At 37.1% G+C, this 15,774-nt stretch overlaps 1 protein-coding gene across 1 annotated transcript in view; it reads right to left on the bottom strand.

The window, feature by feature from the left end:
• Positions 1-5,439: 5,439 nt before the first annotated feature.
• ERCC6 (ERCC excision repair 6, chromatin remodeling factor) overlaps positions 5,440-15,774 on the bottom strand; it is an 80,856-nt gene continuing 70,521 nt past the window's right edge. The window contains 11 exon segments of the mRNA XM_028512744.2: positions 5,440-6,012; positions 6,015-6,330; positions 6,332-6,406; positions 7,507-7,585; positions 8,166-8,370; positions 9,872-10,573; positions 10,659-10,804; positions 12,084-12,178; positions 12,925-13,044; positions 13,424-13,534; positions 13,959-14,174. Coding sequence (XP_028368545.1) covers positions 5,990-6,012; positions 6,015-6,330; positions 6,332-6,406; positions 7,507-7,585; positions 8,166-8,370; positions 9,872-10,573; positions 10,659-10,804; positions 12,084-12,178; positions 12,925-13,044; positions 13,424-13,534; positions 13,959-14,174 — 2,088 coding nt within the window. The 3' untranslated portion in view covers positions 5,440-5,989.

Genomic DNA, 15,774 nt, shown 5'->3' with positions numbered 1-15,774 from the left:
AGGACTTCCATCCAAGATTACTCTACCCAGCAAAGCTATCATTTGGAATGGAAGGGCAGATAAAGTGCTAACCAGATAAGGTCAAGTTAAAGGAGTTCATCATCACTCAGCCCTTATCATATAAAATATTAAAGAGACTTATCTAAGAAGAAGAAGATGATTAAAACTATGAATAGTAAAATGACAACAAACTCACAACTATCAACAACTGAACCTAAAAAAAGACAAAAACGAACCAAGCAAACAATCAGAACAGGAACAGAATCACAGAAATGGAGATCACATGAAGGGTTATCAGTGGGGAGGGGGAAATGGGAGAATGGGGAAAAAGTTACAGGGATAAGAAGCATAAATGGTACGTACAAAATAGACAGGGGGAGGTTAAGAATAGTATAGGAAATGGAGAGAATAGAATTTATATGTATGACCCATGGACATGAGCCAAGGGAGGGAAATGCAGGTGCGACGGGGGTGCGGGGCAGACAGGAATAAAGGGGGAAAAAAACTTGAACAATTGTAATAGCATAATCAAAAATATATTAAAAACAAAAACAGAAAGAAAATAGTCATGAGTATGTAAAGTACAGCATAGGGAACATAATCAATAACATTGTAATAACTATGTATGGTATCAGGTGGGGGCAATCACTTATAAATTATATGAATGTTAATCAGTATTTTAATTAGTACACCTGAAAATAATATTATATGTCAATGTAATTGAAAAATAAAGATTATTGTAACAAAGAAATGATTGGGATAGTTTTCGTAGTGCATGTAAGCCTATGCAATAAAAAAAAAAGATCCTCTATGAAGGAAAGCCAATGGACACAACAAAGAACAGAATGAATACCAAGAATTTAATGTAACACAATAATTGGAGACTCTGTTTAAAATTTTAGCCATAAAAATATTCAATAAGAAAAAAGTGTTGAAATAAAATCAGGAAGGTTATGGTAGGGGGATGAAGCAGTTTTAGAAATAAATGTTATAAAACTTAAAATTTGATAGAGAGCTTAAATAGAAGATTAGAAAGGGTTCTAGATGGATGGAAGTAGAGAAAGCTAGAAAGAGGCAATATTCAAAGAAGTATTTCCTACAATTTTCCAGAATTGTTGAAAACACGAGTCCTAAAATTCAGAAAGCCAACAGCCCATACGGGATAAAAATAAATTTACAAAAATCAGAGCAAAATGCTAAACTATAATGACCCAAGACAATATCCACAAAAGAACAACTTCAAAAATTTAGACAAAAATAGACAATTTTATAGAAAAATGTTACCTAAATTGACTAAATTCATTATGGACACCTAGAAATGGTTTTTAGTGTACAATTCTGTGGCCTTTAGTACATTCACAATTTTGTGCAACCAACTCTACCTTAGTTTCAAAGCACTTTAATCACCCCAAAAAGAGCTGTGAACCTATCAGGCAGCCTGCATTCATCTCCCAACTCCCAGTCTCTAGTAACCTACTATCCAGTTTCTATGAATTTGTTTATTCTGGATATTTTGTACAAATGGAATCATAAAATATGTAGTCTTTTACATTCTCATTTCTGTCACTCAAATTATTTTTGAAGTTTCTTGATTTTGTAATGCATATCAGTATTTCATACCTTTTCATGGCTGATTAATATTCCATTGTTTGGATATACTACAATTTTTTTAATCCATTCATCTGTAATTAATACTTCAGTGGCTCTCACCTTTTGGCAATTGTGAATAGTGCTTCTATGAACATGGATGTACAATATTTCTTTGAGACCTTGCTTTCAATTTTTATAGGTATATACCTGAAAGTGGAATTGCTGAATCATATGGTAATTTTACTTTAAATTTGTTTTTAAAGAATTGCCATAGTTTTCCCCAGTGGTGGTACCATTTTACATTCCCCCAACAATGCACAAGATTTCAACTTTCCCACACCCTTGTCAACTTTTGTTTTCTATGCTAGTAGCTATCCTAATTAATGGGTGTGAGGTGATACCTCATTGTAATTTTGACTTGTATTTCCCTAGTAATGTTAAGTAACTTTTCAAGTGTTTATTGGCTATTTACCTATCATCTTGGGAAATGTCTATTAAGTTCTTTGCCCATTTTTAAATTTTTTTTAAGTTCTTTATATATTCTGATTAATCCCTCCAAGGATATATAATTTACAAATATCTTCTTCCATTCTGTGGGCTGCCTTTTTACTCCGTTGGTAGCATCTTCTAAGCACCTTTTAAATTTTCATGGCATAATCTATTTTTTTCCTTGGTGTCTTTGGTGTCATATCCAAATCATTACCAAATCTAATGTCAAAACTTTTGTCCTGTTTTCTTCTAAGAGTTCTATCGTTCTGGGTCATGCTTCTGTCCTTTTACATTTATTGAGATTTGTTTTATGACTAAGCATATGGTCTATATTGAAGATTGCCCCATGTGTACTTGAGAAGAATGTATATTCTATATTTGTTGGCTGGGATGTTCTATAGAATGTTAGGTTTAGTTGGCTTATTATGTTGGTGAAATCTTCTGTTTCACTGCTGATGTTCTACCTAGTGGCTCTAACCATTATTGAAAATGGGGGTACTGAAGTCTACAACTATTATTGTTGTTTATTTCTCTCTTCATTTTCTGTCAGTTTTTGCTTCATGTTTTGGTGCTGTGTTATTAGGTGCATACATTTATAATCATTACATGCTCTCAATGGGTTGGTCCTTTTACTATTATAAAACGTCCCTCTTTATCTCTAGTAACAATTTTTAAAATCTAAAGTCTATTTTGCCTGATATTAGTATTGTACTTCAGCTTTCCTGTAGTTGCCGTTTGCATAATATACCTTTTCCCATTCTTTTTGTGTCTTTTAATATAAAGTGTACCCTCCTTGTGAGAGCCTGCCCTTGTTCTAGCAGGGAGTTATTCTCTAGCAGTGGAATGTTGTGGTCGTTTTCTCTAACATGTTCCCTGGGGAAACCTAGGTTTGCTATGAATCTGGCTGAGAATCTAAGTTCTGTGCATTAGAAACAATTTGCACTTTCCCAAATTGTGCCTGGGATAGCCACACGATTTTTCCCACCAAACCTTTGAACTGGTTTCTATGCAAACAGAAACCAGTTCAAAGGTGGCAGCCATGCATTAGATAAAAAGTAGAAGGTGAGGCAGCAGAAATGCCTTTGAATGGTTTTCTGTAGCTAATTCACTACTTTTCTTCTCTATGCAGTAATAGGAGATTTAAGTTTTCCAGTAGTAATGCTTCTGAATTACAGTATAGTCTGAGTTACTCCTCTGCCCTGACATTGCTGCTTAAGAACTAGCTTTTGTTAGCCAGATAGTTGAAAGGTTGAGGGTCGAGTGATTTGGCATTTGTTTTAATAAACATTTAAACTTTCAAAGAAAATAATAAAGTGTACCCTTCTGCAGACAAGTTAGATTAAAAAAAATCCAACCTGACAATCTCTGACTGGAGAGATTCTGGTTGGATTAATTCATTCACATTTACTACTAGTATAGTTGAATTTATATCTGCTCCTTTACTTTTTGTTCTTTGTCTTGTCCTTTTTTGTTCCTCATATCTTCCTTTACTATTTTCTTTTGCACTAAATGACTTCTAATGTATACTGTGCAAGTTCCTAAATTAGATTTTTAATCTAAATGAGTAAGTTACTCTACATTGTTAAAATGATTATACTTAGAGTTTTCTTCCTCTAAGTCTCTCACTCTGGGAAACATAATGACAATTTTTACTGATAGTCACACTGAGATATAGAAGGGCAGTGACCTAGCCAAGGTCACAACATGCCAGTAGGTGAGACAAGAACTGTAACTGAAGACCACCTTCCTTTCACTGTATCCTAACTTTTTACAGCATTTTTCTTCCTTGTCAAAAAGGCTACAACTTCTCTAGCTCAGTATAGTTTAGATTTCATACAGTATGATGCTGAAACTCTTCACACTCATTAACTGCATTAGAATGTCAGTATCAGAACAAGGGGGACACAATTCTCTTACAGGCTAATGATTAAAAAATAAAAATAAAAAAGCACTTCTCAGAAACAAAGTCATGAATTTGACTCCCTTATGAGCCAAGTTCTCAAGTTTAAGATTTATTAACCTATTTAAAAAATCCCTTCTATGAAGACAATGATGGCTAGGAGCACATAATAGACTCTTCCTCTTCTAAAATTCTAATACATAACGAATTACCCCCCAAAAGGAAAAAAATTACAGGCCAGAATAATTTTTAAAAATCAGCAGACAATCCTTGTGTTAATCCTGACTCGACGACATCTCCTACCAAAGGAGAGGGATTCTTGGCACAAGCTATTTAACAAAATCTCAGAATGGAAAAGTACCATATTTTGTGTGTATAATGTGTTCCATGTATAATGCACACCCACATTTTTGGCCCAAACTTTCAGGAAAAAGATCTTTCATTTTAATTTTTAATTCAATTATTTATTTATTTATATTTAGATACTTGTATTATAAGAGAATTTGAGCATTTATTTTTGAACATATTATAGTACAAGAAACTATGTAACAAATAATTACAAAACACAAGAACTGATATAAGGCATTTCAGGTACTACTCATGTATAATGTGCATCCTTATTTTTCCCTCAAAATTTGGGCAAAAAAGTACACTTTATACACAGCAGATACGGTAAAACCCAAGTCCTCCCACCACAGCTTCATGCTGCCCCGCAGACACCTCCCTAAGATCCAAACCCAGAACCCTCCTCTCTGGGTGGCAGGGAGGAGCACAGAGATCTGGTCAGGGCTGCTCATCTTCAGCAGGAGTATGAAATGAAAACATGAAATGAGAGGAAGATGAGCATAACACAGAAAAATCAGACAGAGGCAAATAGCAAGCCAGAGAAAACATATTCAATGAAAAAACAAGTTGTACAGTAACAACTCTAGGAAAAAAAATTAAGGAATACAGTGAATTTAAGAAAACAAGACTTCAGAGCTGAGGTCTTAACATAACAATGAGAAGGAAACAAGAAAAACAAGGACAAGAAAAACTGTAAGCCAAAACACCACCATCAGAAAACTACAAACACATAGCAGCTGGAAATATGCAGCAGAAAAGCAAACCTCTTAAAATGCAAGAGTTATCATGAATGCAAAGGAAAAAGAGATGGAAACAAAATGACATTAAGGAGAACAGTGTTGTCTGACATAAAGCAGTCACCATCATGAGGAATGCAAACAATGATTACAGTAAAAACATTCAGTTACCTTCCGTTATGGAAAGCAGGGAGGGCTGAAATGGTGGTCACTACACAGTAACGTAGTTACCAATTTTGTAGTAACGTAGTTACAAAATTTGCAGTAACGACCGTGGACCTGGCTGTGGTCTAGAGTGATGTTTGTGTGCATGTGTATTGGTTGCTTTATCTGTACACACTTTTGGTTCTGCTAATTTTTTGTTTTTGTTTTTTAAGCTAACCAACTTCATTTTCCTAAATTACAGTCAATATAAGACTGAGTACACTACAACTTTCTATAAACATGTCTTATTTATTGCCAAGCTATTTCATGCTTTACTAACAAAAATACCTGCCAATTTAACAGCATCTAAAAAGAAAGATTGTTTAAAGGCAATTAGAATGATTCAAAGATAACATCAATCAGTTGCCTACCATATGCGTCCTGACCAGGGATCGAACATGCAACCTAAGTATGTGCTCTGACTGGGAATCAAAACCGGCAACCTTTTGGTGTCTGGTATGATGCTCCAAACAACTTAGCCACCCAGCCAGACAGGCCCCTGATTTTATAACATAATGCATAGAACCAAAAAAATTAACCCAAGTATTTTGAAAACTTTTAAGTTTCAAAGAATTTCTTCTCCTTAAAGTTTTAATATGAGCTAGCTATCACTCAAAGTAAACATAAAATGCAGCCAACCTCTGTTGGCAAACATGATGACTACTAATTATAATCGAAAATTTCATTAGAAAAAGTCAATTAAAAGTTTAGAAATTAATATTAATCAGCAGTACTCTGCCTTGAGTTCCAAATTCCTTTGCCACCAGAAGTTCTATGAAAAGTGCAGAGGTTTCTCAATAGTTCTCGAAAGACACAAGACTGTGAAACTGATAACTTGGATTCAAACTCCTGCAGTATCTCCTGAGTACTGGCCTGGCCATCCACGCGGGCCTGAAAAGCAATGAAGTTCCTCATTTCCACCAGGAGGTCATCATATTCTGTGGTGGAGGGCAGTGGAACAGAAGTCTCTTGAAGGTGCACATTTTCACTTTCTAGCCGCTCTGGCAAAATCAGGTGGTTTCTAGCTCTCATTTTAGCCAGCAGTGAAGATGAAGTGAGGGGCCCCGGATGAGGACTCTGCATCTTCCACTTTTCCACTAACATGCTCAGAAACATCATCTTTTCCATCCTTTTCATGCTGCTGTCCTGAAGAAAGAGGACCACTGCATTGATACATTTAACATCTAATTTATGGCCCCAGTAATTTCCCCAAAGGTTCTGAGGGGCGTTAAATAACACATGTGCCCAGGCTAGGATGGAAAAAATTATGGGGAAAGAATAAAACAGTATCTACCACAGAGGGAAAGCAGAGTCAAGGCACTTAAATCCATCCACTACCAAAGAACATTTCCCTAAAAAAACAAACAAAAATCCCATCCAAAACTACAACTATTCACTTGGTCACCATTCTAGATGATGATGATGGAGGGAGAGCCAAGTGGCTGGGGAACAGGCTTCCAGAGGTGGCTTCTAGGAAATTTCCTTTAGGAGAACAAGTTCTATGGGCTTTCCTTGTTCTTCCTTCCAAATTTACCCTGATCTAGGTTGGCACTGTAGGGTAAGGAACAATATCACAGGTATACTTCTTTTTCTTCACTTTAAATCATTTTATTCTTTACTACTGTATACCTCATATGTATTTCCTTAAAAAAACCAAGGTTCTCTGTTCCTTTGTGAAGGTTCTCTGTGTTCATATTAATCTAAAATAGAGTCTGAACCTGGGAGTTTTCAAATTTTACCAGTAACATAACCCTTAACCAGCAAAGACCAAAGAGAGTGTTGACTCTGGCCTAGTAGTTACTCTGAGGGCAGTCAGGGAGAGATGGGAACATGCTCTGGCAGCTGGTGAATCACAAACATTCAAGGCAGTCTTCTAGACCTTTATTCTAGAGGGCAGTGGTCTTTGGAACTAGTACTGAACCTCTGGGTGGGGCAGACTGTATGGGCAATGACTCACATGTCACCTATCCCTGTATTAACTTTCTCCTCCCTGCCCCCCATATTAACTTTCTAAGGGCAAAAGAGATTCTGCTGTATATCTTGGGTTAAAGACTTTTTCTTTTAGGAAGTTAGCTGGCCCTTTTACATTCAAATAAAAGTGTTTCATAATTCAGAGCACTGAGCAAAAATATCAGATGTCATTATGCCAGCAATTTTTTTTCACATCATAATTGTGTTCAATTTTCATGCCAAATCAATCAAGTAAGTCTCACATGAGAAGCAGACAGGCTATTGTATTACCTGGCACTTCTCCTTTGGAGAGGCTGAAGAAAGATGTTGCACCGAGAAGCTGGAATTCCTTTTCTGACCAAATCTACTCCTAAATGGAAAAGAATCACAGTACATAAAATGTTTATCTTTGTGGCTTAAGAGATGAAATGTCCTTTCGACAACAAAACTCTTCCTGGAAAAATTTGCATTTGCATGATTCTTCTTTCGTAGTCATAAACTGATTCCTCTGCTTTATTCTCCTGGGAAGTACCTACTCCATCTGGAGTAAGAACCACTCAAGACCCTTGTTTGACATATGATGAAAACTACCCTCAATCCTAGGTAGGAAAATCCTTCCAAAAGAGTAGACTGAGTAGGATAGCAATTACTAATTGTTGAAAACTAGCTAATCATCTTATAAAGGTTTATCGTGATTCTGAATCTTATTATTTTCAATATCATCTCTTAACAAACAGATCATTTCTCCTTCCCCTAAAAAACTGGCTTTGGAAAAGCAGGGGATGCAAGCAAGGAAGAAGGTAAGATTACAAGTGTTTCCCCGTGTCACGCAAATTGGCTGATCTAATCCCTCCTTGAGAGATTTTCCACTACTGCATATAAATAGGACAAGTATCCATACCAGTTCTGACTTTATTCCAAGCCTGCATGGCAGGAAAGTAATCTCTTACTTTATTCCCACTGGTGCACCAGAAAACCTCCTGTGGCCGGTCCAGGTGGGCACACCAGACACTGCTCCCAGACACCGCTGACGAGAGAGTCTCAGTGCTTTCAGAGCATCCTGGGCCACACGATTGGCCTCTGCCTCCACCAGCACATAATCTGGACTGGCTCCATCCATGATAGCATCATGTTTCATGACACTGTGCACACCAACTAGCAAGAACAAAGGAAACAGGGAATGTGTTATTTCAGTATGTAAACAATCAGTTTTTTTCTCTGTATAGTCTAGCATGTTGTGGGTAGAGGAAAACAATGAATATTTTAGCTGCTTTTTACTGAGACCCAGGAACTTTACAAATGCTATTGCAATTTCTCTTCATCACCACCTTATGAGGGACAGACTAGTACTCTCCCTGATTTACAATAATCATAGCATAATTCTTTGATCACAACTTCAACATAACCTCTTCCTGCCTACATGGAAAATTTGAAACCTCCTATTAATACATTCTTATTTAAGGGAAAAATATAAACCAGAATTATAGAATTCCTAAAATTTAATGACCATGAAAACACTACATAACAAACAAATTTAATGCAGTTATCAGTGGAGAATGCATAGAAATACTTACATCAATAAAAATGAAAGAATAAAAGAACTAAATTTCAAGTCAAACAGTTTTATAAAAATTAAGCCAAAGAAATCACCAAAACACAACAAAAACAAAAGCACAAGAAAGAAAGTAATGAAGATAAAAGTGAAAATAAGGTAGAGAACAACCATGGATCTAATTAAGAAATCAAAATCCTGGTTTACTGGTGGAAAAAAAAGACAAACCACTAGCTTAATTTGATCAAAGAAAAAAACAGAGGGAATATACAAAATTAGAAATGATAAGGGGGAAATTATCTTGAAACAGAAGCAAATTTAAAAAAAATTACAATAGTATTTTCTATATCTCTATGCAAATGAACTTGAAAAACCAGACAAAACAGATAATTTCCTAAGAAACAGACCAGTAACTGTAGAAAAGAGAGAGTAACAAGTTACAAGACAGCATCAGGCCCAGATGGCTTCTTTCTGAAATGCCATACATAAACCTGCCTTCTTGAACAGAGAACCATAAACAGTGATCTTCGGAAAATCCAAGTTCACATCACAATGAACACAATGACTGCCCAGGTCTGAATGAGATGACACTCCCAGGGGTGACTCACTGCACGACTACCTGTCCTCCAGGGTCCTGAGCAATTATTGAGTCTGCTTTCCCAATTTTTTGCCATTAATAATATTAGCTATCAGCTTTCCTGCTTCCAGAGTGCCTGTCTCTGGACATATCCCTGGTCTCTTTCCCCATGATGTTTCTTTAATCTTCTGTGGTTGGAAAATCAGATAAATATAGCAGGTAGAGAAATTTTCTAAATGTTTAGATAGCACAAGTCCATTTATTTGCATATTGTATTGTACCCCTCCCATAAATGGTTAGAAGTTCTATTGTTCTCCAAAGTTTCAAATTCTCTGGGTCTTTTAAAAAAAAAAGAGGTGAATATGATTTTTTAAAATGTCAATACATTTCAAATTTTAATTTTAGAAGAAAAAATACTTCCAGCAGAGAGCCCTCTCTGCACTGTCAGTAAAGGCTGCTATTACAAGAAATGACCTATTCATGTTCTGTTCCTAAGGCACCTGTGGCAAATCCAACAAAATGATTACCTGATTTTTTGAAAAGCTTTTCTAAAACATAATCATCATTGCTCTGTTCCTTGTTCTCACTCTCATTTTCATTGTCTTGCTTCTGGTACTGCCTTTTCTTCACTAGGTGTGAAATTCGTGTTCCTTCAAACTTGGCATCTCTGCAACACCTAGAGTTCTTGGGCTTTTGCTTCATTCTCAGAAGTTTCTCTTGGGTCTCTTCTTCTGCCACACTATGTTTTGTTTTTGACTTGTGCTTATAAAAATTATTTTCCATTTGTTCATTCTCCCAAAGAGGTTCTGTTTGAACCCGGCAGCTTTCTGTTTTATCAGAAAGGCCTTGTTTTTCATCGATGCTTTCCTCACCAGACGTTCTGTCCATTTTACTGATTCTTGGAGAATTTGAACACTCCCCATTTCCATCTAACACTGATGAGTCCTCCAGCTGAGACACTGTATCTGTCTCTTCTCTAAGTCTATTATTGCTGGTTAGATTCCTAGATGTTTGAGGGGCATCTCTCAAAGGATCACCTTGATTAGAAGCTATTGCATTTCCATTAGATCTAATAGCTATAGATTTCTCTTCAGATGATGTGCCATCATTTGCAAATGTGTTAGACTCAGAGAACTTTTTGCACATTGGAATGTTATGCTCTGTTCCAAAGGCCAGTTGAAGTTTTCTTTTTAAATGGCATTTGGGTGTCTGAACATCTGAACCAGTTCCTATAAAAGGAAAAAACACACTAATGTTACATTACATAATTCTTATGTAATTTATTCCTTTAAGTTAAATGACTTTATGTAATACCTGCAAAAATAGCACTTGTTTCAGTGCTCTGGGATGCATCAGGACTAGTTAGACTAAACAGCTCATAAAGATCATTGGACTTGAAAAATCGCCGTTGCTTTGGATCCTTTAGCACTCTATTTGTCAAGAACTGCTTGAAGATTTGTCTAAAAGATAAAAATTAAACTAGTATGAAACAATGTTTAGCTCTATCTCAAAATTCTAATTATAAAACAATGTAAGACAGACATGATAGCTGCAGCTATGCAGATGTCTAAATAATCTCCAGAACTTATTGCCTTGGAAAATTACAATTCAGGAAGTACATAAAACATCAGGTGGTCTCCTGTATTTCACTGAATCTAAGAGATGATACCTTATTATTATTCATACCCAATGGGTTTTTGCAACTTCCAAGATTCATCACATTTTATGAAACACCTTGTCATATACATTCAAATGACTCTAAGCCACAAAGAGTCAGCCTCCAGACCCCTAAACCAAGGGTTCCCTGCCCTGCCCTATGGGGCTCAGGAAACTCTTACCTAGGCTTTGCAAAGTTTTCACTTGGAGCTATCTCACTAGCTTCCACCTGCTGATCCACACTCTATGCTAGAGTACCAGACCGTTGTCACTCTTGCCCAGATAGCTCCATGAAGTAGCCCTGCCTGTTCCTCCTTCTGGTTGCTTATTCTTTTGGCTAAGGCATCTCTCTCAGAGGAAGCTCTCCCCATCAGGACTCAGCTTGCCTTAAGCACTTTCACACCAGGCCCTGAAGAACATGGGCCACTCCAGGAGTGGACCAGAACAGTGTGGAAAGAAGGGGTCTCCCGCTATGAGTGGGATCAGGCTAAATAAGGTCTTCAGCAGAGGAGGGGGAGAAATTTGCAACATCTCCATCCTACTGTTGAAGTTATCCTTGCTTAAATCTCCTACTCTTTACAGAGAGAAAGATGGAGGAAAAGACAGGTGTCCTGGTCAACCTTTCTCTATGGGCATTGTAGCCAAGGCTAACAGACACCCCTACCTACCTACTATGTGTAAATATGAGTATGTCAGGATTTTAATTTTGTCACTTTTTAAAGTTGTTCTGAACAAATACGGCAAAATATAGTAAGTAGAAAAAACATTTCTCTCAAATAATATGAAGTTTAAACATAAGCACTCCTTGCAATTTAATAAGATAGAAAATGACCATGTTCAAAACATTTTTAAAAACTCATAATCAGCCATTTAATTTAGTAAGAAAAAATATAAAAACAAGAATTTTAAAAAATCACATTATTCCTCAAGTTACTACAACTACTGTTCCAAGATGGAAAGACTTAAAAACAATGCTTAAAGAAAAAAAAAAACCCCTCCTTGTAACCCCGGCAGTGTACTTGTATACCCTGCACACACTGCAGCCAGGAGGGCCAACGTCAATCAAGGAGTAGGCAGACTGACCGGTGGTAAATCTTTTCTTCAATGGTGCCAGCAGTCAGAAGCCTATACACCGTCACCTGCTTCTTCTGGCCAATCCTCCATGCTCGCTCCCGGGCCTACGACAGAGAAACACATCTTAACAAGGGTCCTTCCCACTGCAAGTACTATTGAAAAGAGAGAGAGAGAGATAACTGGTTGCTTCCTTCCACTCCCAAAGTTAATTGTCTAATGAGGCTAAATACACCTAAGGCCTATTAAGGAAGATAAACAGGCATGTGACAAAAAAAGACTAACGTCTCTACTAAAAAACAATGAGTGTAATGTCACATACTCTTTTTACCTCAGGTCTAGAAATGGATGCTGTGAACAAACTGCTGGAACTCTTCCTGTCGGTGATACTGGAGAACATCATCATTGTGCTCATTACTAAGCAACAACCCAGATGTAAAGCTGAAGCTAAGGGGAGCATGAAGGATACTCCCAAGTGCCAATAAACTGCAGCTGACCCTCGAACAACAAGCTAACTCTCACATGGCCAAAACCCCGCATGTAACTTCTACTCCCCAAAAACTTCACTACTAAGAGCCTACTGTTAACAGGAAGATTATTCATAACATGAACAGTTGAGGAACACTTATTTTGTATATGCATTATACACTGTATTCTTACAAAAAAGTAAGCTAGAGAAAAGAAAATATTACTAAGAAATCACAAAGAAAATATTACTAAATCACTAAAAATACATTTACTGTATTTATTGAAAAAAAAATCTACATAAAAGTGGACGCATGCAGTTCAAACCCATGTTGTTCAAGGATCAATTATATGTCACCAGTACACTCCTTTTAAAAAATAAACAGACCTGTGTGTCTGTGCTTGGGTTCCAGTCGGGATCATAGATAATGACTCTGTTTGCCCCCGTCAGGTTGACTCCTAGGCCACCCACCCGAGTAGTCAGAAGAAACACAAATATGGATGTATCCTAGAGGTAAAAACACAAAACTTAGTATGCACATTTAAGAGCAGTTAGAACTCTTTGCCTCTGCCTTTACATACTGTACACGTGGAAAATATTCCTGACATAAGGAATAAGTTATGTTCTAAAGACCTCTAGTCAGTCAAGATGCCATCTCATGACTCCTACTTTTAATCTCAATACCAATAACATGTAAAAGTTGGGTTTTCAATTAAAAATACACACACATCAATAATTCATAAATGCATAAAGTTAAGAGCAAAACGTCCCTCTCCACTTGCTGCCCAGTCCAGCCATAAGCACTGCTTAGGTGGGTGTGGAAGCACTTCCTGTCCCTCTGCATACAGTAGCACTATCAGACTTTACTGTTACTTTCACTCATTACCTCATTGAATCTTGTAATCAGGGGTTGTCTTGAAGCTATTGTAGTAGTACCATCCATTTTGAGATAGGAATACTTTTGGGCTCTAAGGAATACTTCAAGTAAGTCCAACATCTGTTTGGGAGACAGGATGGGAAACAAGAATTTAAAAATCAAATACATACCCACAGTGAGTGCTTCTCTACATTTGTGTAAACAGTCACACCTTCCCAACAGTCTTAAGAGGGTTTCTTGCTTTGAGGTGGATAAATATAATTGCTACAGGAGTATTTTTGGTATTTCCCTGGTGCTAATTCATACAAGTTTTGTGAATAGCCGGGTACTTATTTGAGTTCAAATCCAAACTCACCAGAACCCCAGAATCACAGGTTAAGTCTTTCTAAAAAGCCAGCTTCTGGGTACCAAAACTAGAGAAAGATCTAAGCTCCTAAAGAGATCTGCAGGCTGCAACCCCAGTATCAGCAAGCAGATTTGCTTTTGGAGTCATTATTTTAGATTCTTTCCCATATTGTTTCCTGTATGAGACATGCATGCTCACCTGTCTTGACTGAGAAAATAGCAATACTCGTTGATCCTGCTTGTGCCATATCTTCAACAAGGATTCAACAACTATCATTTTCCCAGAACGTTTCCAGTATCCAAACTGATCTTCCTCCATTTCATCATCTGAAATACCTCTGTGATTCTTGGGGCCTCCAGAAAAGAGATCAGGGTGGTTGCAGATTTTTCTTAGGGCTGTAAGTCCAGAGAAAATCTATAGTATAAAAGAATTATGTGCACTTAAGATTATTCTGTGTAAACTCATGTTCACTCAGGAAAGAAGGGAAGAAGGCTGTTTGATATGTAACACAGGTTAAGAAGGAATTCTACACTAGCTTCTTAACTTCCTCCCTAATCAGAGCGTATTCGGAGTTGGAGGAAATCAACCTTCACTCATGTTCTTTTCTGCAAGTTCTCTTGAAACAAAACAATACTATTGGGCCACACATATCTATAGGGGTCATATTCAATTAATGAGGATTTATTTTCCCCCACTAGAAAAAGAGATTTGCAGCTCACAACATTAGAAAAACTTTATATATAAAACTGACTTATCTTTTAAATGTAAATAAAAAATGTTATACCCATCTAAGTTTTGGAGAAATCAATCATGTGACTTATCAAACACATTTAAGTATTACACACCTACTCTGGCTGGTATAGCTCAGTGGATTGAGCACGGGCAGTGAACCAAAGGGTCACCAGTTGGATTCCCAGTCAGGGCACATGCCTGGGTTGCGGGCCAGGTCCCGAGTAGGGGGCGTGTGCTAGAGGCAACCACACATTGATGTTTCTCTCCCTCTCTTTCTCCCTCCCTTCCCCTCTGTCTAAAAATAAATAAATAAAAATTTTAAAATATTAAAAAAAGAATATTACACACCTAAGTACCTCACTATAAGTTTTATAATTTAATATGAGTCAGAAGTCGAAGTCCAACTTACCTTTACACTAGTATTACATCAGAAAATATATCTGCATAGAAAATACACAAATGGGAAAGATGTGGACAGTCCATTCAGCAGGACAGACCAAGGGTAAGTACCTGCTTTCCATGACTAGCAGGGGTACATCTTGCACAGCTTTCAGAGTGTGACTCAAATCAAGAGCACCAGTATAAAAGCTCAAGCAGAAAAAGATGAATCATAAATTAAGCCTGTAATCAAAGACTATGATAGTTCTGACCAATAAACAACAATTAAACAACTACAGTACAAAAGATCTCAATAAATCAGGAACACTGCCAAAATTCACCAAAAGAGTCATCTGTAACTTGGCTTCCTTTCCCTAGACCTGTGCTGTCCAACACAGTAGTCAAAAGCCAAATGTAGCTACTAAGCACATGAAGTGTGGCTAGTCCAAACTCAGATGTGCCACAAATGTAAAATACAGTGGACCCTTGAACAACATAGGTTTGAACTGAACAAAGAGGGCCTTCTTATGTGAGATTTTTTTTCAATAAATAGTCAGCCCTCCGTATCCATGGGTTTAGCATCCACGTATTCAACCAACTGTTGACTGAAAACAGTATTTTTGATCGGAGGCTGGGAATCTGCACACACAGAGTGCCAACTCTGTGTATGCATTTCTCCATGCTATTTTATATAAGGGACTTCAGCAACTTTGGATTTTGGTATCCGCAGAGGGTCCTGGCCCAAATCTCTCTCAGATACCAAGGGATAACTATAGTAAAGTTTTTGAGGAGTCAAAAGTTAAAAGGAAAATTTTGACTGTATGAAGTGGGGGTGGAGTGCCAGTGCCCCAACCCCTGAGTTGCTTAAGGGTCAATTGTACCCAAAGTTGAAGATTTACAACAA

Source organism: Phyllostomus discolor, chromosome 5, assembly GCF_004126475.2.
Source record: "Phyllostomus discolor isolate MPI-MPIP mPhyDis1 chromosome 5, mPhyDis1.pri.v3, whole genome shotgun sequence".
NCBI lineage: Eukaryota > Metazoa > Chordata > Mammalia > Chiroptera > Phyllostomidae > Phyllostomus > Phyllostomus discolor.
Note: the sequence above shows the minus strand (reverse complement) of the source record. Positions and strands in the feature narration are given on the sequence as shown.